Source organism: Callithrix jacchus, chromosome 8 (assembly GCF_049354715.1).
Source record: "Callithrix jacchus isolate 240 chromosome 8, calJac240_pri, whole genome shotgun sequence".
In the NCBI taxonomy this organism is placed as follows: Eukaryota; Metazoa; Chordata; class Mammalia; order Primates; family Cebidae; genus Callithrix; species Callithrix jacchus.
Genome location: NC_133509.1, coordinates 72,177,657 through 72,205,063, shown reverse-complemented (window position 1 = coordinate 72,205,063; position 27,407 = coordinate 72,177,657). Strand labels below are relative to the sequence as shown.

Here is a 27,407-nt window from a genome sequence, read left to right as displayed (position 1 = left end):
TAACATTATAAGTCAAGGCCCTACAATTTTGATAATTAAGCATTTGTAATATTTGAATGAAAAGAAACAGAGTTCTTTTTACAGTTAAGGCTAACTCAGATGCTTTCCTTTAATCTCATACATCCAAATGAACCTAATCTAGCATCTAAGGGTTCAAACCTCTCATTGTGTTTTGATTCTGTTTGTTCTATCCTTGAAGGATATTTGCTTTGGAAGAGAAGATTTATGACTGAAGAACTATGGCTAAAAAGCTTATTTGCTAAGATAAACACATCTGAATTAGTATTAAGTTATAAAAACTATAACCTAATGGACTTCTAATTAATAAAAATAACTGTTTAAAAGGAAAAAAAACCCACAAAGACCAAGTTTACAAATAGTTCTAATGCCTTCTCTAGGTAATCATAAATAACAATAATAATAATAATAACCTCAAATAGGCAACTCAAAAGAAGGCAACCTGCCTGTTATCATAAAATACCACAATTTAACAAATAAATCTGACAGAGTAAAATAAAAATAAAACTTCTCTGTTAAAAAAGTATGCAAAGGCCGGGGGCGGTGGCTCAAGCCTGTAATCCCAGCACTTTGGGAGGCCGAGGCGGGTGGATCACGAGGTCAAGAGATCGAGACCATCCTGGTCAACATGGTGAAACCCCGTCTCTACTAAAAATTACAAAAAATTAGCTGGGCATGGTGGCGCGTGCCTGTAATCCCAGCTACTCAGGAGGCTGAGGCAGGAGAATTGCCTGAACCCAGGGGGCGGAGGTTGCGGTGAGCCGAGATTGCGCCATTGCACTCCAGCCTGGGTAACAAGAGCGAAACTCTGTCTCAAAAAAAAAAAAAAGTATGCAAAATTGCAAACAGAAAAAACTGCTTACAGTGCATATAATAAAAAGCGAATTTATTTACTATTCAAAGGATTTTTATAAATCAATAAAAATTGATTTATAAACAATTGTTTGTCCAACACAAAAATGGGAAAGATCAGGAATAGGCAGTTCACATAAAAAAATATATTGCTAATAAAATATTTTTAAATGTTTAATCTTCTTCCTAATAAAATAAATGCATAATAAAACAATATAATATTTTACCTTTCACGTTGGAAGGCTAACAACTTACTAAATAGTAATGAATGCTTACAGAAATGAGCATTCTCTTAGACATTGCTGTTCTCAAATATTGTTCATATAACTTTTTAAGATAACAATCTGGCAATTTTTATCAAAGTTAAAAGAACACATATTTTTGAACCTCAAAATGTTTATTCCTAGAAATTTATCTTACAGATCTATCAAAATAACTACAGAAAAATATGTTTCAGGAAGGCTTCTCATTTATAGCACTGTTTGTAACAGCAGATTTTAGAAATAAAACCAAATTACTTTCTTTCATCACAGAACTTGCACTCTGGTCTACAAAAAATATATGTAAAGAATACATTTTTAAGATTCAAATTATACTTTTACAATACTTTATATTATCTGGAAATTGTGAATCAGTGCTTATAGTTTTGAAAGTCTATAACGAGGCAGACAGTGTTGAAGACACTAACATTTCAAAGTTAATTTTAGCACTATCAAGATATATTTTTTATCTTTCTTGGGCACATCAGTATAAATTTTTATTCACAAACAGGCAAAACAGTGATTATATTAACCAAATTGTAAAGAAAGAAGCTGTGGGGAGTCAAGACAGCTTTCATTTGGGTTTCAATGAGAACTTGAGGCTCTAAAGCAGTTCTAATTGTTCATATATTTTGTTTTCTCCATTAGGGGCCCATCCTTCAAAATCTAGCTGGAGTCTGAAGCAAAAAGGACATCTTTTCAAGGAAAAAGTTACAAATCTCTCTTTCAGAAAGCTCTTTAATGTGTGGCATTTGATATTTTCTTTTTACTTAACCCAACTAATATGTGGTTTTGCATCTCACTAAAAATAAAACTTAACTGACTTGTCCAACTCTAGAAAAAAACATTAACAACAAAGGGATAAAGTTTGGGGGAAATGTTGAAATATAAAAAGTTCCCAGTTGTGACAAATTTTTAATAACAAATTCAGCCTTCTGTTAAGTTACTACATCAATTGGTAATATAAAATAGCATATATAAAACTACAATGACCAGAGAGGCTTATTTATGGGGGACTAATATTTAGTCTCAAGTTATTAAGAAATCATATTTTAAGTTATCTATCACATTTCTTGATGATTCTTCTCTATAACTTTAACAACGTTTGATATGCCATACTCTTTTAGAAATACTATGATAAAGAAGCCATTCAGAGTATCCTCTACTTTTTCCCATTTTATTTTCTCCATCATTGAGGAATATTCAATACAATACCATAGAGGAACAAATGTAACGGAATGAGAGCTTTCTCCTTAATTTCAACAACTGATAGAGGCACAAAACAATGTAAAATCTTCACTGGGTATCTTTATTGTTAATTTATCAGGTTCAACTTGTTTTATGGACAAGTAGGCTATATGCATAATCCTTTAATGTAAAATTTCAAAGTTCAGAAAGTTCTGAAAAACAAAAAGTACTTTTATAAGTTAGTTGCATTCCTGTTGCTGCAAAACTGACCTGATTTAGGGTAACAGTTCACATGTCTCCTTGCAGAAATATTCATGTGTTTGACAATAGGGTGCTTCCTGGAACAACATTCTTTTATAGGATTTAGAAAATTCTGAATTATGAAACACATAGAACCCCAAGGGCTTTAAATGAAGGATATGGATCTGATTAGGTTCCATGTTACTCCTTTAGGAGGTGAACAATATTGTTCACATGCCATAGCAAATTCATTATTTTTAAATCATGTTTTTGGAAGGCCTAAAATTGAAGATATTACATTTTATGGTACATTCTAAAAAGTAATCAAGAGTTACATAACATAGGCCAAAGAGTTAATGGAATATATGGTTTCCACAATGATAAAGCCTTCCTTGATTCACCCAAGTCTGAGATAGATATCCTTCTTAAATGTCCCCACAGTACTACATACTTCCCCAATTATGATTGCTGTTTACTGGTCAGTATCCCTTGCTAGACTGTATGGTCAGTGATATCAGATGCTGCTGCCTTGGATTTTATTTTACCAGTAATTCCCAGTGTTTGTCACAATGCTTGGTGCATAGCACATGCTTGTTTAAAACAATAACTGAATTGGAGGGCAGAAGAAATAAGTTTCAAATAATTCTCTAAGTACCTCCAAATAACTCAAGGTAGGAGAGGTACTACTCTCATTCAACTTCTATCCTTTCATTATTTAAGGATCCCTTTTATTCTTATTTCACCAGAATATTTTAGCAGCTGTCCGTTTACTAACATTTCTATTGTGGCGATAATCATGCTCATTTTATTTCCAGGTTTTTTTTTTGTAGTCTTTCATGTTAATGATTATACTTCCTTTATCCTTTTAAAAGAAGCTTCAGGCAGGGCGCCGTGGCTCACGCCTGTAATCCCAGAACTTTGGAAGTCCAGGGTGGGTGGATCATGAGGTGAGCAGTTCAAGACAAGCCTGACCAAGATGGTGAAATCCTGTCTCTACCAAAAATACAAAAAAAATTAGCTGAACGTGGTGGTGGGCACCTGTAATCCTAGCTATTCAGGAGGTGGAGGCAGAGAATTGCTTGAACCTGGGAGGTGGAGGTTGCAGTCAGTCGAGATCATGCCACTGCAACTCCAGCCTGGGTGACAGAATGAGACTCTGTCTCAAATAAATGAATGAATGAATAAATAAATAAATAAAGTGTCAGTGTTTAAATATTTATATTTCATTACTTAAATTTTTACCAGATTTCCATAGCTGCTGATTTTTATTTTAAAAACTGTTTATCAATATCAATATCAACAACAAACAGGTCTGAAGTACAAATAAAATTCCTACATATCACTCATATATTCAAATAATACTGTCTACATTCACCACAGTTGAGTATTCTTTTTCATAATTTTATTTTTCTCATTTTTACTAGTAGAGCTGGCTTAACTTTTGACTCAGATTCTCTCTGTATTCATCTTGACTTGAAAGAGGTAAAAATTTAATTTTTCCTATGTCAGCAGCATTTTGAACTGTAAAATTCAAGTGTGTATGTAGGAAGCTATCCAGAACTGACTGCACCACAGACAGATCCTACTAACAGTGCTGCTCATAATCTATTAGTTTCTGAATATGCGTGATTCCTGGTACTTAATTTTGGTTCAAGCTTTGGTTTCCTTAGAAGGTATGGCCCTTCCATGACCTTAGATTTCCTTAGACAGAATCTTACAGATTTTCTAGATTGTGATGGTATTCTAAGGTCAGATTATGATTGTGCATTTGCTCACAACTGTCACTGCTCATGAAGCAATACAACTAACTGAGTCTTACAGACCACCAATTTCCAGCTACCCAAGGCCTGATAAATGTTAAGTTACATTTAAACAAATCTTTGTGGGAGGCAGCTTCTAACATGGCTCCCAACAATTCTTGCCTCCTCTTGGTATTCACACCACTATGTAATCCCCTTCTCTGTAGCATAGACTGGCTCTAGTGACTTGTTTCTACTGAACAGAATATGGCAAAAGTGACGGAATGTCATCTCTGTGATTAGGTTACAGAAGACTGTGACGTCCATTCTGCTACTTTACTCTTTCTTTTGCCCTTTTGCTTGTTCAATCTGATGAAGCCAGCTGGCATGTTGGGAGCCACTGTATGAAGAGACCCAGCAAAGAACCAAAGGGTACCTTGAGTGCATGAGGAACCAAGGCCTTAGTCTAACAGCCTGTCAGGAACTAAATCCTGACAACAACCATGTGAGTCAGTGAGGAATTTGATCCTTCCCATCAGGTCTTGAGATGATGCAGCCTTGTGAGAGACTCAGAGCCAGAGACACAGCTAAGCTGCACTGACTCGTAGAAACTGTGAAGTAATGTTGTTTTAAGTCATTAAATTTGGGGACAATTTTTTATACAACAACCTATAATTAAACTAATATAAACCTGCAAGGCAAAACATTTTAAATCCTGAAACAAAATAATAACATAAAATTGTAGTTTCAAATTATATAGTTGTCTGGTTTAAATGTATCCATTATATTTTTTTAATAAGATGTAAATTCATTATCTGCGGGAAATACATATAGAAAATAATCGTTTTTGGCACAAAATAATTGACACATGTATGAATAATGTAGTTTTTAAAGCTAAACAGATTCTTGGCAAGATAGTTCAGTTAAAACTTTTAGGTAAGAATGATCTACTCTATTGGAAGGAAAAATATTCTAACTAGTGTTCTGAGGTCATGCCTGGTATTGCAGACATCAAATACATCAAAAGATATTATCTGGCCTCCTCACATAGTCTAATGGCAAAGTTATCAGAATAAAAATCCTCTTTACAAGTTACATTCTTTTTACTAGAAATTTCTGCAATAAATATAGGTAATACAAATCCCAAATCTTTTCTTAAATGGACTTACTAACAATTCTAAAGGATTATCTGTTATAAATCTAAGTCCTCCCTTGAGAAACTAAGATGTCAAAAAGCACATTCACTTGGATGTTTTACATACTACTGAATTCAACCTTCTAAAGATGTCATTCCATTTCACTCTGTTCTTCCTCTAGTCTTCCAAATCTCAGCAAATGATTTTGCCATCTATCAAACTGTTCAAGACAATTATCCGAGAGTTCTCCTTGACACCCTGTATCTTTTCAGGAAGTCCACTGCCCAAGTTGATCACATCTCACTATTTCTCTCTATCTCCCCCTACCCCATATCCAAGTTACCACAATTTCTCATCAGTTCTATTATTTCCTAGCGAGTCTCTCTATTTATATGCTTGTCTCATTCCAATTATCCTCAGCATAGCAGTCAGTATTAATATTTTAACAATGCAAATCAGAATACATCCCGAGATAAAAATCCATCAACAACTTCCACTGCTTGTAAGATAAAGTCAAAAAAATGAATAAAACAGACAAAAACCACAACGAAAGTTAAATGGTTCCATAAGATCTGATTCTGTGTAATAGTCCATCCTCCTTTTTGCTCCAAGCAGCCATTATTTTGCTGCAAAAATCTTCCTTCAGTTTCTCCATCATGCCAAGTTATTTGCTTTGGCTTCCATATAATAGGTTTTTTCTGCTGGCTAATTCCTGTTTATACTTCTGGTTCCAGCTGAGAAAAATGCCTCTCCCCCTACTGCAACACTAAATTGGATCTACCTGTTATATTCTAGAATTCCTAGAAACTTTTTCTCATCATATTAAACATAATTTGTAATTATATACTTATGTGTAGGAATATTTAAATATGTCTCTCCTGAAAGATTATTTAACTTCATGAGGTCAAGGTACAGTGAGGAAAAGATACAGTTTGAGTTTGTTCATTAGTGCCTAACACAGTACCTGGAACACACAGATGTTTTTAAAAAATCTGTTGAATTAGGACATGAATAGAATTGATCAACATCTATTATAATTACTAAATAGGAAAATATTTCAATCATGACCTGTTTTGAATATGCAACCATCTTTCCTCTTTTATCCATTAGGAATTTTTCTCTTTCATCTTTCTTATTTAGAATGAAAGATTTGTATTTGAGATCTGGGAAAAAAAAACTTAATATTTATATTTGGCTTAGCTAGTATAACTCATCTATTCACTTCATGAGATATCTGTAATGATTTGTGTTTAAATTTTTACTTTAAAATAACTAATCAGGATACCTAGATCACCATTTAAAAATACAAATAGCCACTTCTGGTAGTCAAAAAAGGATATTTCTGAAAGTGACAAAAACTATCACAAAACAGTATCAAAGCTAAGTTTTATCACAGAAGTATGAAGTCATTAATTAATTAGGTAGACAAATGGGTTAGCTGTTATACTTAGAACTTGGTCCAAAGTCGGGCCAGGCACGGTGGCTCATGCCTGTAATCCCAACACTTTGGGAGGCCGAGGTGGGTGGATCACGAGGTCAAGAGATTGAGACTATCCTGGTCAACATAGTGAAACGCTGTCTCCACTAAAAATACAAAAAATTAGCTGGGCATGGTGGCGCATGCTTGTAATCCCAGCTACTCAGGAGGCTGAGGCAGGAGAATTGCCTGAACCCAGGAGGCAGAGGTTGTGGTGAGCCGAGATTGCGCCATTGCACTCCAGCCTGGGTAACAAGAGTGAAACTCTGTCTCAAAAAAAAAAAAAAAAAAAAAAGAACTTGGTCCAAAGTCTAATGAGTAATGAAACTTGTTTATTAAGCAGGAACTTAAAGAAAATAAGCAAGTGATGTGACTGGTAACACAAATCTTTGAGGCACTGATATGATTCCCTTCTAAAGACATTTACTTAGTGTAGACTTTATTGTGTTTAAATTGTTACTGAAATATTTTAAAGTTCTGTATTTTTGTTTTTCATGTGATACAGAAAATGTATGAAACCACTATAAAATTCAATTACTAAAAATGAAAATTATATTAACATGTCCCAGTTTAACTCCCTAAATAAGAAAATATGATTAATATCTATTAATTTGCCACTAACATGTAGCTCTCGAGAATAACTATGTGAAATGTAGTCCTAGGAAACACACATTTTTATAATTTTACTATTCACTGGATTCATTATTCAAAAAATTATGAGCAACAGTACAACCAATAAATACTACACAATAAATGATGTATTTTATGGAAAGTCAAATGCTTTCAGAGTAAATATAATCACAACATATTTTTTTGGACTCGTGTGCCCTCACAGTTTGCTTTTAACTGCTTCATAGAGATGGCAGTTTACACATTATAGTGGTGTTTTATTGATTTATCAGTTACAGAGTATAATAAGCATTCTTAATAAACTGGAAAAGCTAACTCTGAGGCAAGTTGCAGAATACTTCGGAGCAAAATTAGAAGGTTGGCATAAGGGAAAGATATATGGTATAAACTAGACAAGCAAAGACTAATATTTAGTAAGTTCACTAACACAAACAAATTAGGTTTTTGAGTTGTATACTATGTCCACGACGGGAAAAATGTTTACTTAGTATTTTATGTCATATGGTCAATTATTCTATAACAAACTATTAAATTTCCTTTTTAGGAAAATGTTCTCTTAAGTTACATTTAACATTAATATGATGTAACACATACTTTCTCCAGCAAAAAAGTCCTTTCTTTCAATAATGTATCTAAATTTTGCTACCTTAGATAATTTGACTTTCACATGTATTTGTGGGGCATGTTTTGTTAATTAATAATAAAAATATTTAAAAATATGTTTTTAGTAGTTTAAAATAAATACTTTTAAACAATAAAATGTGTTAAATTGTAAGAGAGTAAAAGAGTTGAGAAAAAACTGTACAATAACATTCTCTAATGTATCATGTAAAAATGTTATAATTTAGGTGAGGGGACTCAAGATGGCACTTTGAGAACAACCCAGGATTGAAGCTCGCAGTCAATGTGCGGAGGGGGTGAGTCAGGGCCGCATTTCCAGACGGATCTTTGTTGCTCACAGAACGGGGAAATTCCTAGGTATAGAGGAGACGTGGGAGGCCAGGCAGAGGTTTTGGCTGGCGCAGCCGGCGGCCGGTGCGGAGGTGGCCCGTGCTGTGGCAGCGCGCTGACCTCACAAAGCGCGCTCGTCCGGGTGCCCTGTTGGGCCGGCAACGTGAGACTTGTGTGGGCTGAACTTGAGACTGAACGGGACTTGGACAGTGAGCCAGCCCAGGAGATTCCAGGGTGACAGCGTTTGGGGTAGCACAGTGGGACAAACAAAACAATGATTAAAAACGCTCCCCGTGGAGGGATTCCCTGAGGCCGCAGCTCCGTGGGGAAGGGGCATCCACCATTACCAAGAAAAACCGCCCCTACTGAGGTACACGCCCATTCCTGACGTAGCCTGCCATTGCCAAAGCAACCCGCTACAACAGAGAGACTACACCGCAGGGCGTAGCACGTGGCTGCAGGGCGGAGACCGCAGCAGAAGGGCAGAGACTGCAGCAACAGGGCGAACCTCACACCAGAAGGGCGGAGCCTCGGCAGGCAAATAGTGACTAGACTGCCTCCTAGCTGGGGAGGACAGCATGGCAGACACTCACAAGGAAAGCCCCAACCCCCCCCAGACAAAGCATCTGAGAAAAAAAGTTTTTTTTTTTATGAGTTATGTTGCAGCAGAATTAAACATAGCAGCCTAACAGCCCTGAATGAACAACAGAGCTCACAGCTCAGCACTTGAGCTCCTATAAAGTACAGACTGTCTCCTCAAGCAGCTCCCTGACCCCTCTATATCCAAAAGACTGACTTTTGGCAGGCATCATTCTGGGAAAAAGATAGCAGAAAAAGAAACTGGTAGCATCCCTTACTGTTCTGCAGCTGCTATAGGTGCACCCCAGACAAGCAGGGCCTGGAGTGGACCTCAGCAGTCGTACAGTGAAGTGGCTAGACTGGTAGAAGGAAAACCAAGTAACAGAAATACTTCATCATCAACAATTTGGTGTCCACTCAGAGACCCAATCGAAAAGTCAGCAACTACACAGATGACAGGTGGATAAATCCACAAAGATGGGAAGAAACCAGTGCAAAAAGGAGGAAAACACCTGAAACCAGAACAACTCGCCTCCTAGAAAGGGCCAAAACTCCTCACCAGCAAGGGAACAAAGCTGGATGGAGAATGACTGCGATGAAATGACGGAATTAGACTTCAAAAGGTGGATGATGAGAAACTTTTGTGAGCTAAAAGAACATGTTTTAAATCAATGCAAAGAAACTAAGAACCTTGAAAAAAGATATGTAAAAATATTCGGGGAAATGAAAACAAGAATGGATAACTTAGTGAGGAATATGAATGAATTAAAGGAGCTGAAAAATACAATACGAGAACGTCGCAAAGCATGCACAAGTTTCAATAGCCGAATTGACCAAGCAGAAAAAAAAATATCAGAAGTCGAAGATCAACTCAATGAAATAAAATGAGAAACCAAGATCAGAGAAAAAAGCGCAAAAAAAAAAATCAACAAAGTCTCCAAGAAATGTGGGACTATGTGAAGAGACCTAACCTATGTTTGATAGGCATACCAGAATGTGATGAAGAGAATGAATCCAAGCTGGAAAATAATCTTCAGGACATTATCCAGGAAAATTTCCCCACCTAGCAAGACAGGCCAACACTCAGTTACAGGAAATACAGAGAACACCACAAAGATATTCTGCAAGAAGAGCAACCCCAAGGCACATAATTGTCAGATTAAACAAGGTTGAAATAAAGGAGAAAATACTAAGGGCAGCCAGGAAGAAAGGTCGGGTCACCCACAAAGGGAAGCCCATCAGACTCACAGCAGATCTCTCAGCAGAAACTCTACAAGCAAGAAGAGTGGCGGCCAATATTCAACATCCTTTAAGAAAAAACCTTTCAACCCAGAATTTCATATACAGCCAAACTGAGCTTCAGAAGTGAAGGAAAAATAAAATCCTTTGTGAGCAAGCAAGTACTCAGAGATTTTGTCACCACCAGGCCTGCTTTACAAGAGCTCCTGAAAGAGGCACTACACATAGAAAGGAACAACCAGTACCAGCCATTCCAAAATCACACTAAATGCTAATGAGCATCAACATAATGAAGAATCTACATCAACTAACGGGCAAAACAGCCAGCTAGCATCAAAATGGCAGTATCAAATTCACGCATAACAATATTAACCCTAAATGTAAACGGACTAAATGCACCAATCAAAAGACACAGACTGGCAAATCAAATAAAAAGCCAAAACCCATCAGTGTGCTGTATCCAGGAAACCCATCTCACATGCAAGGATACACAAAGGCTCAAAATAAAGGAATGAAGAAAGATTTACCAAGCAAATGGAGAGCAAAAAAAAAAGCAGGAGTTGCAATTCTCATCTCTGATAAAATAGACTTTAAAGCAACAAAGATCAAAAGAGACAAAGAAGGCCATTACATAATGGTAAAAGGATCGATACAACAAGAAGAGTTAACGATCCTAAACATATATGGACCCAATACAGGAGCACCCAGATACATAAGGCAAGTTCTTAATGACTTACAAAGAGACTTAGACTCCCACACAATAATAGTGGGAGACTTTAACACTCCACTGTCAATATTAGACAGATCAACCAGACAGAAAATCAACAAGGATATCCAGGGCTTGAACTCAGACCTGGAGCAAGCAAACCTGATAGACATTTACAAAACTCTCCACCCCAAATCCACAGAATATGCATTCTTCTCAGCACCACATCACACCTACTCTAAAATTGACCACATAATTGGAAGTAAAGCACTGCTCAGCAAATGCAAAACAACTGAAATCATAACAAACAGCCTCTCAGACCATAGCGCAATCAAGTTAGAACTCAGAATTCAGAAACCAACCCAAAACCGCACAGCTTCATGAAAACTGAACAACTGGCTCTCGAATGTTGACTGGATAAACAATGAAATGAAGGCAGAAATAAAGAAGTTCTTCGAAACCAACGAGAACGAAGACACAACATACCAGAATCTCTGGGACACATTTAAAGCAATCTCTAGAGGAAAATATATAGCAATAAGTGCCCATATGAGAAGAATGGAGAGATCCAAAATTGACACGCTATCGTCAAAATTGAAAGAGCTAGAGGAGCAAGATCAAAAAACTCAAAACCCAGCAAAAGACAAGAAATAACTAAGATCAGAGCTGAACTGAAGGAGATTGAGACACAAAAATCCCTCCTAAAAATCAATAAATCCAAGAGCTGGTTTTTTGAAAGATCAACAAAATAGACAGACCACTAGCCAGATTGATTAAAAAGAAAAGAGAGAACAACCAAATAGATGCAATAAAAAATGATAAAGGGGAAATCACCACAGATTCCACAGAAATTCAAACCATCATCAGAGAATATTACAAACAACTCTATGTACATAAACCAGTAAACCTGGACGAAATGGATAAATTCCTGGACTCCTGTGTCCTCCCAAGCCTAAACCAGGAGGAAGCTGAAACTATGAATAGACCAATAACAAGGTCAGAAGTCGAGGCAGCAATTAAGAGCCTACCACACAAAAAAAGCCCAGGTCCAGACGGGTTCACAGCTGAATTCTACCAGACACACAAAGAGGAGCTGGTACCATTCCTACTGAAACTATTCCAAATAATCCAATAAGAAGGAATACTTCCCAAATCATTCTATGAGACCAATATCATCCTGATACCAAAACCCGGCAGAGACCCAACAAGAAAAGAAAACTTCAGGCCAATATCCATGATGAACATAGATGCAATAATCTTCAATAAAATATTGGCAAGCTGATTGCAACAGCAAATCAAAAAACTTATCCATCATGATCAAGTAGGATTCATCCCGGGGATGCAAGGCTGGTTCAACATACGCAAGTCTATAAACGTAATTCGCCACATAAACAGAACCAAAAACAAAAACCACATGATTATCTCAATTGACGCAGAGAAGGCCTTTGACAAAATTCAACAGCCCTTTATGCTAAAAACCCTCAATAAACTCGGTATCGATGGAACGTATCTCAAAGTAATAAAAGCTATTTATGACAAACCAACAGCCAATATCATACTGAATGGGCAAAAACTGGAAGCATTCCCTTTGAAATCTGGCACTAAACAAGGATGCCCTCTTTCACCACTCCTATTCAATATAGTACTGGAAGTTCTAGCCAGAGCAATCAGGCAAGAAAAAGAAATAAAGGGTATTCAAGTAGGAAAGGTGGAAACCAAATTGTCTCTATTTGCAGACGACATGATAGTATACCTAGAAGACCCCATCACCTTAGCCCAAAAACTCCTGAAACTGATAAGTAACTTCAGCAAAGTCTCAGGATATAAAATCAATGTGCAAAAATCACAAGCATTCCTCTACACCAATAATAGACTTAAGGAAAGCCAAATCAAGAACGAACTGCCATTCACAATTGCTACAAAAAGAATAAAATACCTTGGAATACAACTCACAAGGAACGTAAGGGACCTCTTCTAGGAAAACTACAAACCACTGTTCAATGAAATCAGAGAGGACACAAAGAGATGTAGAAACATTCCATGTTCATGGTTAGGATTAATTAATATCGTAAAAATGGCTATACTGCCCAAAGTAATTTACAGAATCAATGCTATACCCATCAAGCTACCATTGACTTTCTTCACAGAACTAGAAAAAACCACCATGAACTTCATATGGAACCAAAAGAGAGCCTGCATAGCCAAGTCAATTCTAAGCAAAAAGAACACAGCGGGGGGCATCACACTACCGGATTTCAAACTATACTACAAGGCTACAGTAATCAAAACAGCATAGTACTGGTACCAAAACAGAGATATAGACCAATGGAACACAACAGAGGCATCGGAGGCAACACAACATATCTACAACCATACAATCTTTGATAAACCCAACAAAAACAAGCAATAGGGAAAGGATTCCCTGTTCAACAAATGGTGTTGGGAAAACTGGCTAGCCATGTGTAGAAAGCAGAAACTGGACCCCTTCCTGACCCCTCACACCAAAATTAACTCTAGATGGATTAAAGACTTAAACATAAGACCTGGCACCATAAAAACCCTAGAGGAAAATCTAGGCAAAATCATCCAAGACATAGGAGTAGGCAAGGACTTCATGAACAAACCACCAAAAGCATTGGCAACAAAGGCCAAAATAGACGAATGGAACCTAATCAAACTCCACAGCTTCTGCACGGCAAAAGAAACAGTCACTAGAGTGGATCGGCAACCAACAGAATGGGAAAAAATTTTTGCAGTTTACCCATCTGACAAAGGGCTGATATCCAGAATTTACAAAGAACTCAAACAGATTTACAGGAAAAAAACAAACAAGCCCATTCAAAAGTGGGCAAAGGGTATGAACAGACACTTTACGAAAGAAGACATATATGAGGCCAACAATCATATGAAAAAATGCTCATCGTCACTGGTCATCAGAGAGATGCAAATCAAAACCACATTGAGATACCATCTCACGCCAGTTAGAATGGCGATCATTAAAAAATCTGGAGACAACAGATGTTGGAGAGGATGTGGAGAAAAAGGAACACTTTTACACTGTTGGTGGGAGTGTAAATTAGTTCAACCATTGTGGAAGACAGTGTGGCGATTCCTCAAGGCCTTAGAAATAGAAATTCCATTTGACCCAGCAATCCCATTACTGGGTATATATCCAAAAGACTATAAATCGTTCTACTATAAGGACACATGTACACGAATGTTCATTGCAGCACTGTTTACAATAGCAAAGACCTGAAATCAACCCAAATGCCCATCGATGATAGACTGGATCGGGAAAATGTGGCACATATACACTATGGAATATTATGCAGCAACCAGAAATGACGAGTTTGTGTCGTTTGTAGGGACATGGATGAATCTGGAGAACATCATTCTCAGCAAACTGACACAAGAACAGAAAATGAAACACCGCATATTCTCACTCATAGGCGGGTGATGAAAAATGAGAACACATGGACACAGGGAGGGGAGTACTAAACACTGGGGTCTATTGAGGGGAAAAGGGGAGGGCCAGTGGGAGGGGGAGGTGGGGAGGGATAGCCTGGGGAGAAATGCCAAATGTGGGTGAAGGGGAGAAAGGAAGCAAAACACACTGCCATGTGTGTACCTATGCAACTGTCTTGCATGTTCTGCACATGTACCCCCAAACCTAAAATGCAATAAAAAATTAAAAAAAAAAAAATAAAATAAAATGAAATATTTTATAATTTAAAAATGTAAAGATCATGTACCCAAAGGTGGTTATGTTCTCTTATAGTTTTATTTTTGAAGCCAAAGAACATATATATATACACACATACACATATACATACACACATACACATACACACACACACACACACACACACACACACACACACACACACACACACACATATATATTTATTTTTTCTTTAGGCAGCTTGCTCTGTCACCCAAGCTGGAGTACAGCTGCATGATCTCGGCTCATTGCAACCTCCAACTTCTTGGCTCAAATAATAAAGAATAAAATTTTTATTAAACTTTGTTTTGCTTTTTAAAATGGAATAGTTTGAGGACTTCTGAGAACCTATAAATGAGCAAAGAAGATATCCACAGAGCAGTTCATGATTCAACCAGCTGACTGAGCTGTTTATCATTCAGCTAAACAGAACTGGCCAACATGTTGTTTTGGAGCATAATTTTTTTCTTTCTCAGTTATAACTTCTTTAATTTCCATCCCTAATAGGCCACTGAACTCGTGAAGCAAGCAGAAAGTATATGGATGTTGAAATACAAATTAACGAGGAGCGTAAAAATAAATCTGTAAATTCACGTCAGTATTCTCTTCATGAGATCTTTAAATTGTATTCATTTGATCACCCTACTCATGTTACCTATTATGTAACTGCTATTTAATAAACAAAGATAAAGAAAGAGAATATTGGAATAATAATATTCAATTTAGTTTTTCATATACTCGCATAAAGGCCAAAATATCCACAACATGTTATCTGTGAAAATATTCTAGAAAATAGAGGCTCTATTATTTTATTTTAAAAGTAAAATGTGGCTGGGTACAGTGGCTCATGCTTGCAATCCCAGCACTTTGGGAGGTCGAGTGGGTGGATCATCTGAGGTCAGGAGTTCGAGACCAGCGTAGCCAACATGGTGAAACCTCACGTATACCGAAAATGCAAAAATTAACTGAGTATGGTGGCAGGTGCCTGTAATCCCAGCTACTCAGGAGGCTGAGGCAGGAGAATCACTTGAACCTGGGAGGTGGAGGTTGTAGTGAGACAAGGTCTTGCCATGGCACTCCAGCCTCGGCAACAGAGCAAGACTCCATCTCAGAAAAAGAAAAAGTAAAATGTTAATAATTCCAAATATCACCTCACAAGCAGTTTTTTAATGTCATAATATGTTACTAAAATTTAATCTACTTACTTATTTATATTTAGTCCCTAAGCCCAACTTAATATACCATTATAAAATTTAACAAATGGTGCTTTTTCTTATATAGCTGAAGTCAAACACCATGTGATGTTATATATTATAAATACTAAAGATTGTGTTAAATAAAATTTATAAAACAATCAGTGTAACTCAACTTCTTTATCTTATACCAATGCAAAAATAATGTTTAAAACACCAGCTAGAGAAAATATATTGAAGAGATTCAAGAGGCAAGAAAGGTTGTGAAATGTTGCTTTAACATTGCTAAGGGTTTTGATCATTTTAAACCCAGAAAAGTTTCAATTAATGATGGAGGAAGTGAGTCAATGATTTTTATACTGCCAAGTGAAATGCAACAAGCTAGAATAACTGGTTAGTTTTATTAAGGTATCTTATTAAGATGGCTTATTAAGCCACTCACTACTGTTTTCATAGGGCTTTAGGCAGACACTAAACTTTAAAATGTAGGATTCGTTTCTTCCCAACTTTCATAAAAGTCATATATAATTAGCACTGAATGAAATTTTCTAATGTCAACATTTCAAGTTTTGATTAACAGGGAATACAAATCAACCTTACTCAGGTTTAATTCCAAAGATAGGCAACATCCTTTGGGAGACTAGCAGAGATAATATATCAATGCAACTTCAAATTTTAGATTAAGCCATGGGCCTACAAAGTAAAAGTACTATTCAACTTATTAAACTGGCATCATCACAGTCATTTTCCCTACTTGATTTAACTATGATTCATAAAAACCATGTATTCTCAAATTTAGATCAATATTTAAGGTCTAGAATGCAATCAGGACCCTGCTGATAGATATGATGATTGATCTACATAGAGTATGAAAGATGACTAAATTAAAGATAAAGTAACAGTTGATGAAAGTGGTGCAGGTTCCAAATATGAATTAAGACATAGAAATTTAAAGAGTGGTAAGGTTTATGGACACCATATGATTAAAAACATGGCCAAATTCTGTAAGGTGGAAAGAACCACAATTGTTCATATCTATGATGTCACTATCATTTCTGAATATAAAATACCATTCAATAGAAATCATACAAGTTAGGATAACAGCAAGGTATCATCATTATTATTTTTAATGAGAATAACTTAGGAGTCTCTTTTGTTCCCCTGTAATAGTCTTATTTTTTCCCTTGTAATAGTGACTTTTTCATCTTCTATAGGATATCCAAGGTTAGAACTAGTGAGGTGAATGAGGCACTCATCTCAGGTTAAAATTTAAAAGAATGTTAAAGAAAAGTAATCAAGATGAGTAATATGTTAATAAAAATAGTTTTAAAATCACGATTAACACATAAACTTAAATAATATCAAAATTTTAAAAAAGGAAAGGATCAGTACCTAGTCTAACACTGATAAAGTCTCTAAAGCAAAACTTCTTTACATCATAATGAGTTTCTTTAAAAGAAAAATTTTGATAAAAGGTTAAATGGTTTAGGTCTGTCCCATCATTTACATAAGCACAGAATACATGAGTGAGAAAAATACCCAAAGTAAATTTTAATAATAAATCCCTAAATATTGTTCTAAGGCAGTTGACATCATAAATCCCTATGTCTAAACCCACTCTGATTACTAAACTCTAAACCCCTTGGTTATGCTAAGTAAGCTCTCCCAAACTATTTAGACCGATTGATTCTAATACCAACGTTGCTTCTTTTAACTAATTATATAGCTGATTCATAGTCTTTGCTTGAATTGATTATACTGGAAGTTACAAGGTAGAAAGATTTTCTAATTTTATCATTCTCTCTACATTTATTAACTGACATTCTTCTGTAGAAAAGATTTTTTTCTCTTCATCCTTCATCTCTTGTTTTTGAGTATGTTTATAGACTCTAAGATGTAAAAGTTCCATATTTTGTAATCAAATAAAGTTCTTTTTTTGATTCACACATCATCCCAATTTGGTCAGTGGGAACATTTTCATGCTGGCTTATGTATCCTGCCTATATAATCCCATTTATCTTTGAGCATTTGCTTGTTTCTTGGCACAAAAAGACATCCCAGACTACTCTGTATTTTCCCTGACCTAGACCTAGAAGCTTTGTACTTTTTAATGGAAAATGGTACTTAGAGACTAAAATCTGGGAGCTAGGAATGTCTATTGCTTTTAAGCCTTTTTCAGTGGACAGAGCTAAGAAAAATATTTATATATTTAAAATCATGCCAGGTAAGGTGGCTCACACCTGTAATTCCAGCATTTTGCAGGACAGAGGTGAGCAGAACACTTGAAGCCAGGAGTCGAAGACCAGTCTAGCCAACATGGCAAAAACCCATCTCTATTAAAAATACAAAAATTAACTGGGTGTGGTGGTGTGCACCTGTTATCCCAGCTACTCAGAAGGCTGAGGCAGAAGAATTGCTTGAACCTGGGAGGTAGAAGTTGGAGTGACCTGAGATCCTGCCACTGTACTCCAGAGTGAGACTCTGTCTCAAAAAATAAATAAATGAAATACAATAATGGGTCAATTTTGATATGTTAAATTCAAATTTAATGTTACAGTTTCTATTTCCTAATGCCATTTATTTTATGGTGGAAATCTTAGCTCCTAATAATGTTTGTTTCTTTATTTGCTCAATCCAACAATATACATAAAATTGTTTAAAAATGTTAATAACTGCAGGACTAATAACTGTTAATATAGTGAGCAACATTAAAATTTCTTTGCATGTATTTTTGTTCTTAGAATATATGCCACTAATAATGTATAGTCATAGTATGATAATCAAAAGATACTTGAAGATACTCTCTGTATCTTATCAATTTGCTGTACAGTTAGGTGTATTTATTTGTATTTGTAGTCACTGTTAGGGCTTTCTTTTTATCTTTTTAATTTGATTTTCATTTCTGAATATGTAAAAGATTTACATGGTCCAAAAGTCAAATCTATACAAAAGGGCATACTCAGAAAAGTTGCACTCCCATCCTCGTCTGTATCTGTTTCCCATATATCTCCAAAGGTAAACACTTTCGATTCTGGCTATTTCCTGTTCCTTTTATTCTTATTTCTCACACAAAAGGCAGTATATGAGAAGTACTTGTTTTTTTTTTTTTTTTTTTCAGTTAGGAATCTGTCCTGGAAATCATTCAATATCAGTGTATAGATATCTTTCTTATTCTTTTTTATAGCTGCACTGTATTACACTACGTGCATGTACCATCATTTATTTAACTACTCTCCTGTCTGGGTTATTTTTATTTGCTATTAAAAACAGTAATGTAATTCTTATGTTGTTTCATATGCATGAAGGTTTATGTTCAGGATAGAGTCCTACAAATGATTCTTCCTTAGTCAAAGGGTAAATGCATATGTACTATTGTTAGATATTGCCAAGTTATCCTCCATAGGGATTTTACCATTTCATGTTCTCACCAGTAATGCATGAGAACACACAGAACCTTCTTCCAGTTTTCAAGATCAATGTAAAGAATCTCTTTCAAAAGTTACATGGTTCTTAGATTGTGTCTAAAATATAATTTTTCTCCCTTTCTGTTTCCAAACAGACAGGTGATCATAATGTTTTAATTTAAAATACATAAGTTGAACATATTAAATGTCTTATGTTTATAGAGCACATTATACTTTTCAAAGTACTTTTATGCACATGCATTTCATTTGATCCTTATAGCCATGTTTTGAAGACTAGTGCAAGTATATTTTCCAGATGAGAAAACTGAGAGCAAATTTAATGATTTGTACATACCTAGTGAATCCTAGTTAATGACACTTGAGGGTCCTGCTGGTTCACTAATATTTTTACTAGATAGGAATGAAGTTGCCTCCCCTATAACTTAGAATTTTAGTGTCTTCATTTACTATGTGTTAGTGTAACTTGCTAGATAAAAGTATTAGGAATGCAAACTTAATCATTATATTTAGCTAATAAATGGCAGAAACAACAAAGCAATTATTGAGTTATGTAAGCTTGTGTTTTAAGTTTATTTTGGATAATAAAGCTTCATTTGTTTGGTTTAGCTTAAATATTGTATAAACTAAAAAGTGCTAACCAAGTATAATATCGTTTACTCTAAAAAATACAGCATATTTTAAAGAGTTATATAAAATAAGTAACAACTTGAATACAATGAATTAACTTTTAATACATAAGCAATTGCTGTGTATTTCTAAAATCATAGCAAATAGAGTAAAAGGTAGCCAAGATGTAATTTCAGGACTGAAATAAAGTTCAAAGTTTTCCTTTGTACTAAACAATGTCTCTTTGCATTCTGTGAAAAGGTGAGAGAAAAAGTTCTATTCTGAGAATAAAATGTTTCAGCTACATTTTTAATTAGATTGATTTGTCCTTGAGAATGGCAACATATATTTATCCTATCAAGTGTACTTCAAGAAAATATTAAAGAATGACATTAACGAATATAAGCTGAGTCCTCACACCAGAAGGAATGAAATCATTGAGCATAGATATAAACCCCGATTTTGGCCTCTTTTTCATAATGTAAACTGTATTCCATAAAACACAATCTGTATGTTAAAGATGCTGTTTATTTTTGAAGTTAAAAAATAACAAAAAGACTTTAGACCCACATATAAAAGGTACTCTTTTTATCCTTTTCTGAGACACTGACCTGTATACTCATTTAAAAATGAACACCACATCTTTACGTTATTAAATCTTTGTTTTGATCTATTAGTATTCACCAAAGTGCCATTTTATAAAACCCCACACTGAATAGACAAGGCTGGAGGTGACCATCTGCAGCTTTAGAGTCTGTGTTTGAATTGATGAAAAGAGCTTTGTGTTTTCATTGCCAAGTTTGATTCTTCCAGTCATTAGGCATTCCCCTCAGATCCCATCAATGAAGCCGGACTCTCTTACACCCATGTGTTAAAATTCTCTTCTCCTCATGGTTTCCTTTGCAGCTCTACTCAAGAATGACTATTGGGTCTTAGCCACATTCTTCTCACAGCTGTGTTAGAAAAGAGCATCAGAAACTCTTCCTAAAACCCATATGTGTATCTGGTCAGTTCTCTGTCTTAGGGTCACCTCACATTGTGGTGTGATTATACAGAGATTCATTCTTGTTCTTGAACTGTGCTACTCTCATCATTCTGGGAAAGATTTAGGCCCTCTGAGAGTCAGTAGTAGAGAACTTTTTGGAAGACTGATGTGAAATACACATAACTTAACTCAGAAGGCAGATTAGTTTAACTTAAGAAAGATATTTCAAGACACTAAAAATGTTTTATGTTATTTTTACCATTATGTAGCTTGTTATATGGCAAACAGTAACAGAAAGAGAAATAACATGCTTATACATTACACAGGATAGTGTTGTATGAGACAAAGGAAAAACTGAAAAGATGATGATGTTCCAAGAACTACTGGATTGTATTGTATAAACACCAAAGCAACGAAAAAAAGTTAAAATTAGTTTGGTAGGTTCCAAAATATCATTTACATGTAATTTGTAGAATCTTCCTTTTTTTTTTTTCACTTTTGTCAGTCTTCCTATAAAAAGACCTGCTAAAATAATCTACAACGGTGTAATTATTTTTTCATTATATTCAGGTTAAGAAGTGAAAAGTGCCTCTGTTGAGTTGTTCAAGAATGTACAACACTGAAGGAAGAAAGAAGATACACTTCAGCTGTAACTATAATCAATATTGTTATAGAAACTTTTTTTCCTTAAATGTAACTGATCAAGAATAAAGCTAATCTATGGACAACGTTTGTGATTTCACCATCAGACAAAGTTACACTGAAACAAGCAAAGGATTCTTCACTGTGTAAATTTACCCAGGGCCAAATATGCACAAGTGCAAATCCCTGACCCAGTAGGAATAAATAACCAATTACGGAATCTTAGAATCCAAGTGAAATTTTTATTTTGTCTTGCTCTTGGGATCAACTGATTTTCTCCCAAATATATTTTGGGAATAAAATCTGTACCTATTATACCTGTTTGTCTGTTTAGGATAGTTGTGCAACTGTGAAATCAGATTTTAGATGAGCATACTGAGGATTTATTCAAAGCAAACCAGACCCTGTTTTATATAAAATGTATATATTTTCTATATTAACCAGTAGATACATTATATCAATTCTGTGTGTTTAAGAATAGAGACAACAAAGGGGAAAGTTTTGAGTAAGTCATATAAAGTATCAAGTAATATGATATGTTACATCAAGTCTAATGAGATTGAGCAACCTTTAAGCAGGAATGACAAAAACTTCTAAAAATCTAACTTCTAAAACAACTTCCTTTCCCCCTCTACAGTAAAATATTTTAAAGTACACTAACAATTAGTGTCATTCAGTAACCTTTTCCTAGGGAGTTCGAATCCCTTTATACATCTTATTTTTATCAATTCTCCAACTAATTTCAGGTAAGGTAGATGAGTACTCCTAACTTCACAGAAGTACCCAGGAGCCTGTCAAGGCGTAAACCGTTAGAAAACTTTTGACTGCAGCTAAAAACAGAAGCAAGGAAAAGTATACTTGTTAGATCATATATCCCTCTAAGAAACTTGTATTTCATATAAAATATTTGTGTGAAAATCACGTGTGTGTCTCTAAGGTATAAAAAATGTGTTTCTCCCCTATCAAATTTTAGTTAAAATGTAGATGATCATCATAAGTGGATTCTATATTATCCCTAAAATAATAAAAACTCTGGTCTTTGACTTTTTAAATCACTGTAGTACTGGGATTAACAAAAACCCAAAACTCCTGTATTTTATTTAAACTGAAACAGTATGGATATCTCATATTTAGTTTTTTGTTCTTTTTCTTCCATTCCTCTCTATTGTGTTCGTCTGAAACATGTTTTATCTATCTGAGTATGCAGAAACATATAATAGCTCAACTCTAGTTCATTATTGGAAGATAGCTTCTGAAATGAAGAAGTAGATTAAGTACAAAAAGCCATGTTGTAATTTAAAATTTTGGTTCCTACTTTTAGGCTCTTAATTACTCATTCCATAAGGTTAGTTACAAAAGGGATCTACCTTATCAGGAAAAATACAGAGTCTAGGTTTAAAGGGCCCTTTTTCTTCTTTAGCCTGGATCCCTCACTTTCCAATCTACTGGGATTTCTTATATTCTGGGTTAAGCTTCAATCCTAATAATCCTACATTAATCCTCCCCTGGCATAAAGGAATTAGTCAGATAATTAAAACTGTTTCTTCTTCATATCAACATGAGACATTCCCCAGTAGTGAAGATGTAAGCCCAAATTCTTTAGTTTTTATAAATAAATGAATATAATTATGCATTTGTCAAGCATTGTAGGTATATACCTATGTATAATAAGAGCAGCTCTAACGAAACCTTCTTTATACACTAGATGAATGGGAAAGGTGATCCACTATACAGGCATATGATGGAATTGGTGATAATTTTAATGAAATGCTTTTTAATAGAGTATAAGATGAAATATTTCACAAGTTAAAGATGTAATCAGATAACTTAATGTTTATAATTCACAAATCCAGAATATTAAATTCTTTAAAAGCATATAGCATGTCCAAGAATAAAAATTAAGCATGTTTAGATGCTGTACATCTTATAATGACTATTTAGGAGCCATCTAAGTTCATCTTCCATATGTAGATGACAATAAAACTATCTTCAATTAGATTTAGATTTAGAAGGTGCCTGCCAAAGCTAATTAGGGAGGGCGTTTGTTGATAAACTATCATAAGTAAATTAACCTTATGATAGTTTTATTCAACTTATTATTTGGTGAAGTACATATATTTCACAGCTTATAAATTTCAAACACAAGAAAACATTTTAAGGAGCAATTTCTAGAGAAGTTTTAGGTACTCTCACTTATTAATAGTACTAATAAATCAAAGCTCACTTTCAACATTATATAAAGTATTGATTTATACCTTCTTCTAAGTTGAGGAATTTCAAAAGTTATTCTTTGATTCAATCAACACATATTTATATTGTTTAGATATGTCTAATTTTGCCTTGGAGCTTAAAATTCAACAAAGAATTTATAAGAAAAATATTACAGGCAAAGTTGACAAGAATCAGAATAATTTTAATGAAAAGAATGAAATTATAAAAAAAATCACTAAGGCCTTTCATTTTTTAGAAGAATTATTTTTCATTATGGTTAAAATCAGATTCTGGAGCCAGCAACAGATGTAAAAAATCTAGTAAAATCTTTTGATAAAAATAGCATACTTATTTTTTTTAATTGAGAAACTTTAGAAATGCTCTGTTCCTCTTCCCAGCACCCACAGTCATGGATCCTGTTTTATAATTCAACCTGCAAACAGATTAAGCAGCTGAGTTTGTAGAAAGTATGTTTGCTCTACACTAAGAACCCTTGTGTGACACTATGGTGACTCCCCTGACACTTTGAAGAGAACTACAGATGGTTCTTACTCATTAGCTGGAAAACCAGGCTGAGAATTCACAATTTCTTTGTAACCCCAATTTCTTCATAGAAATCCGGTATTTGGTCAAAAGGCAGAAAAGACTTTAAACAGCTTTACTTTTTTTTTCTTTGTCAATAATGCTCAAAAGATACAGCGTGCCCTATATTTCAAAAGACAATCTACAACTTAAAAAAACCTATAAACTGAAGTGCTTTAGCCTGATCTTTGATGTTTTAACTATGCTATAAAAATGTAAGATGAGCAGAACTCCTGTACATTTTAAATAATAGATATTTTCCTTTTAGGAAAGTATGGAAAGCATGTAAGTTCTTGAGTTGATACATCTTTTCCAGCAAATGCCTTTAAAAGTTTACCATTTTTTCTGTATCTCTTTGTCTCATCTATTCATTATATAGTTACAGTATATAACTCCTCATATAGTTTACGGGAGAATTTGAATCATATCCCAGTCAATCTGGCCCACAGTAAAGATGAGATATGACAAAACTTATTTCAGTTTTAACCCCAGATCTTTGAGAGTTTTAACTTTATAAGCCTGGTTGTAATTACTTTTACTTTAGGTAACTATGTGTATCTTAGGCATGCTAAGTATAGCAAAATGTATTTTTAAAAGTCCTTTGGAACTTGTTCCAGGCCACAAGAAGCAAGTATCCTTGTAGATGGAAAAGAAACTATAGCATAAAGAATCACAAAATTTTAAATCTCTCACGAGGAATAAAAACATCTTTTAATAGATTGGTGTGTCAGTTTTCTTTTTAATAAATGAGGATTAGGGATAGTCTTTGATAAAACTATTAAGAGAAGTTTTTCCTACAAAGTTCCTGTGCTCTTAGCTGCTCTTCAGTTCCCTTTACCTCCACATAATCCCTCTGTCCAAAACCAAGCACATTCAGAACCTAAAAGAGCAATCTAAAAGCTACATCACAATGTGCTATGCTTCTACAAACATTCACATTTTTCAATAAAAGTACATAAATATAAAAGAATTAATTTCCATTGGTAAAAGATTAAGCTTTATGATAGGTAGGACAAGAAGATATTTTTTGGTTATGAGATAAGGCATGCACTGACTTTTTCCCTGTAAGTGATGATCTGCCTATACTGGCTAGCTTATGGATGGTAATCCTGTACAACTTATCTTTCTATGAATAGTCCTATTGGCTAAAACATTTAAGAAAATATCAAACATTTTTATGACTCTGAAAGAAAGTAAATTAAAAATTCTATGGTTAGTAACAGTAGAGAGTCTCTACTACTACTAAAGATTTCTGGTATTCTAAATGTAATTAAATTTGATGGAAGTGAGTGGTTAAAATCTGATCAACAGGAAGTATAGTGCTACCAGCTCCTCAGAGAGTGAAAGGTGTGGTGGTAGCAGTGAGGGGAGGGAGGGAAAAACCAGTCATAGAAGTCATACTTTTCTATACAACTGGTAAACTCTGGGCCTAAAAAGTATTTATTGTGGGCCTACAGTAGAGTGGAGCATATCTGGTTTTCCTGCATATCTCTAACTTGATCTGCTTTTACATTATTCTGTTATTCTCTCAAACTATTAAATTGTTACAGTTGATTTATTGATAGCATTTACAGAATACTTACTTTACAGCAGTTTTCTGAATGAGTTTTTAGAAGAGATGGGGAAACAAACATGAATAGAACACAATCCATGTCTTAGGGGATCTGGGAGAGAGTGCAGAAGATAGAAAATAGATATACAAAATATATCACCTAGGCCTGGCACAGTGGCTCATACCTGTAATCCCAGTACTTTGGGAGGCAAAGGTGGGCAGATTGCTTCAGCCCAGGAGTTTTGAGATCAGCCTGGGAAACATGATTAAAACCCATCTCTACCAAAACAAAAAAAATAAACAACAAAAAATGAATTAAAAAATTCCAAAAATATTTGCCAGGTGTAGTGGTGCATACCTATGGTCCCAGCTACTGGGAAGGCTGAAGGTGCAGTGAGCCATGATTGTGTTGCATAATTGTGCCACTGTACTCCAGTCTAGGTGACAGAGTCATACCCTATCTCAAAAAAACCACCAAAATCAAAACAAAACTACATATACACACACAGAAGTACATGTATGTGTGTGTACATATATATATGCCATATATATGCATAATCTATATCTATGTATATATACACATATGTATAGTTTATATAGTATGTATATATAGCTTTATATATGGATGTGATATATAGGTAACATATTTATATACATGTATAGACACATATACTTTATATATATTATATACACGTGTATAGACACATATATAACATATGAAAGAATATGATACCAGAACAATGGGAGAAGGCAAGTGACATATATAAACACATAGTTTATATATATGTGTTATATATACACATTTATGTATATATAAATATTATGTTATTTATATACACATATAAATTATATATGTTATTTATATATATAAATGAACATTTACTTAAATATTTAAATATTCATAAAAACATTTATTTAAATATTTAAATAAGTATATAAATAACATTAAATACTTATATAAATAACATTCATGCTATTTATTTATATTTATATAAATATACATTTATATGTTATTTATATACACATATATAGTTTATATACACATATATAAATTATATATATAAAGTATATATACACATATATAATCTATATATAAATTTATATATAGATATATAAATTATATACACATATATAGATTATATATGTGTATATAAATTATATATGGAGCATATATATAATTTAAGTGTATATATTATATGTTTGTATATATTATATATATAATGTATGTAATATTATATATATTAAATAATATATAAATATATATGATATATAAATTTATATATATACATATAAATTTATATATCGATTATATATGTGTATATAAATTATATATGAAGTATATATATAATTTATGTGTATATATATATTATATGTATGTATATATTATATATATAATGTATTTAATATTATATATTAAATAATATATAAATATAAATTATAAAATGTATTTAATATATATTATATTTATATAAAAA

The 27,407-nt window shown here is 34.2% G+C and overlaps 1 protein-coding gene across 18 annotated transcripts in view; it reads right to left on the bottom strand.

Moving 5' to 3' along the window:
• The window catches only part of MIPOL1 (mirror-image polydactyly 1), a 413,275-nt gene that overhangs the window by 64,207 nt on the left and 321,661 nt on the right, over positions 1-27,407 (bottom strand). Inside the window, exon 13 of one of the 18 annotated variants that reach the window (XM_054240620.2) lies at positions 14,856-15,843. The exons of the other annotated variants lie outside the window; for them this stretch is intronic. Coding sequence (XP_054096595.2) covers positions 15,738-15,843 — 106 coding nt within the window. The 3' untranslated portion in view covers positions 14,856-15,737. Of the gene's footprint in view, positions 1-14,855; positions 15,844-27,407 lie in introns of those variants that run through there. 18 annotated transcript variants of the gene reach the window in all.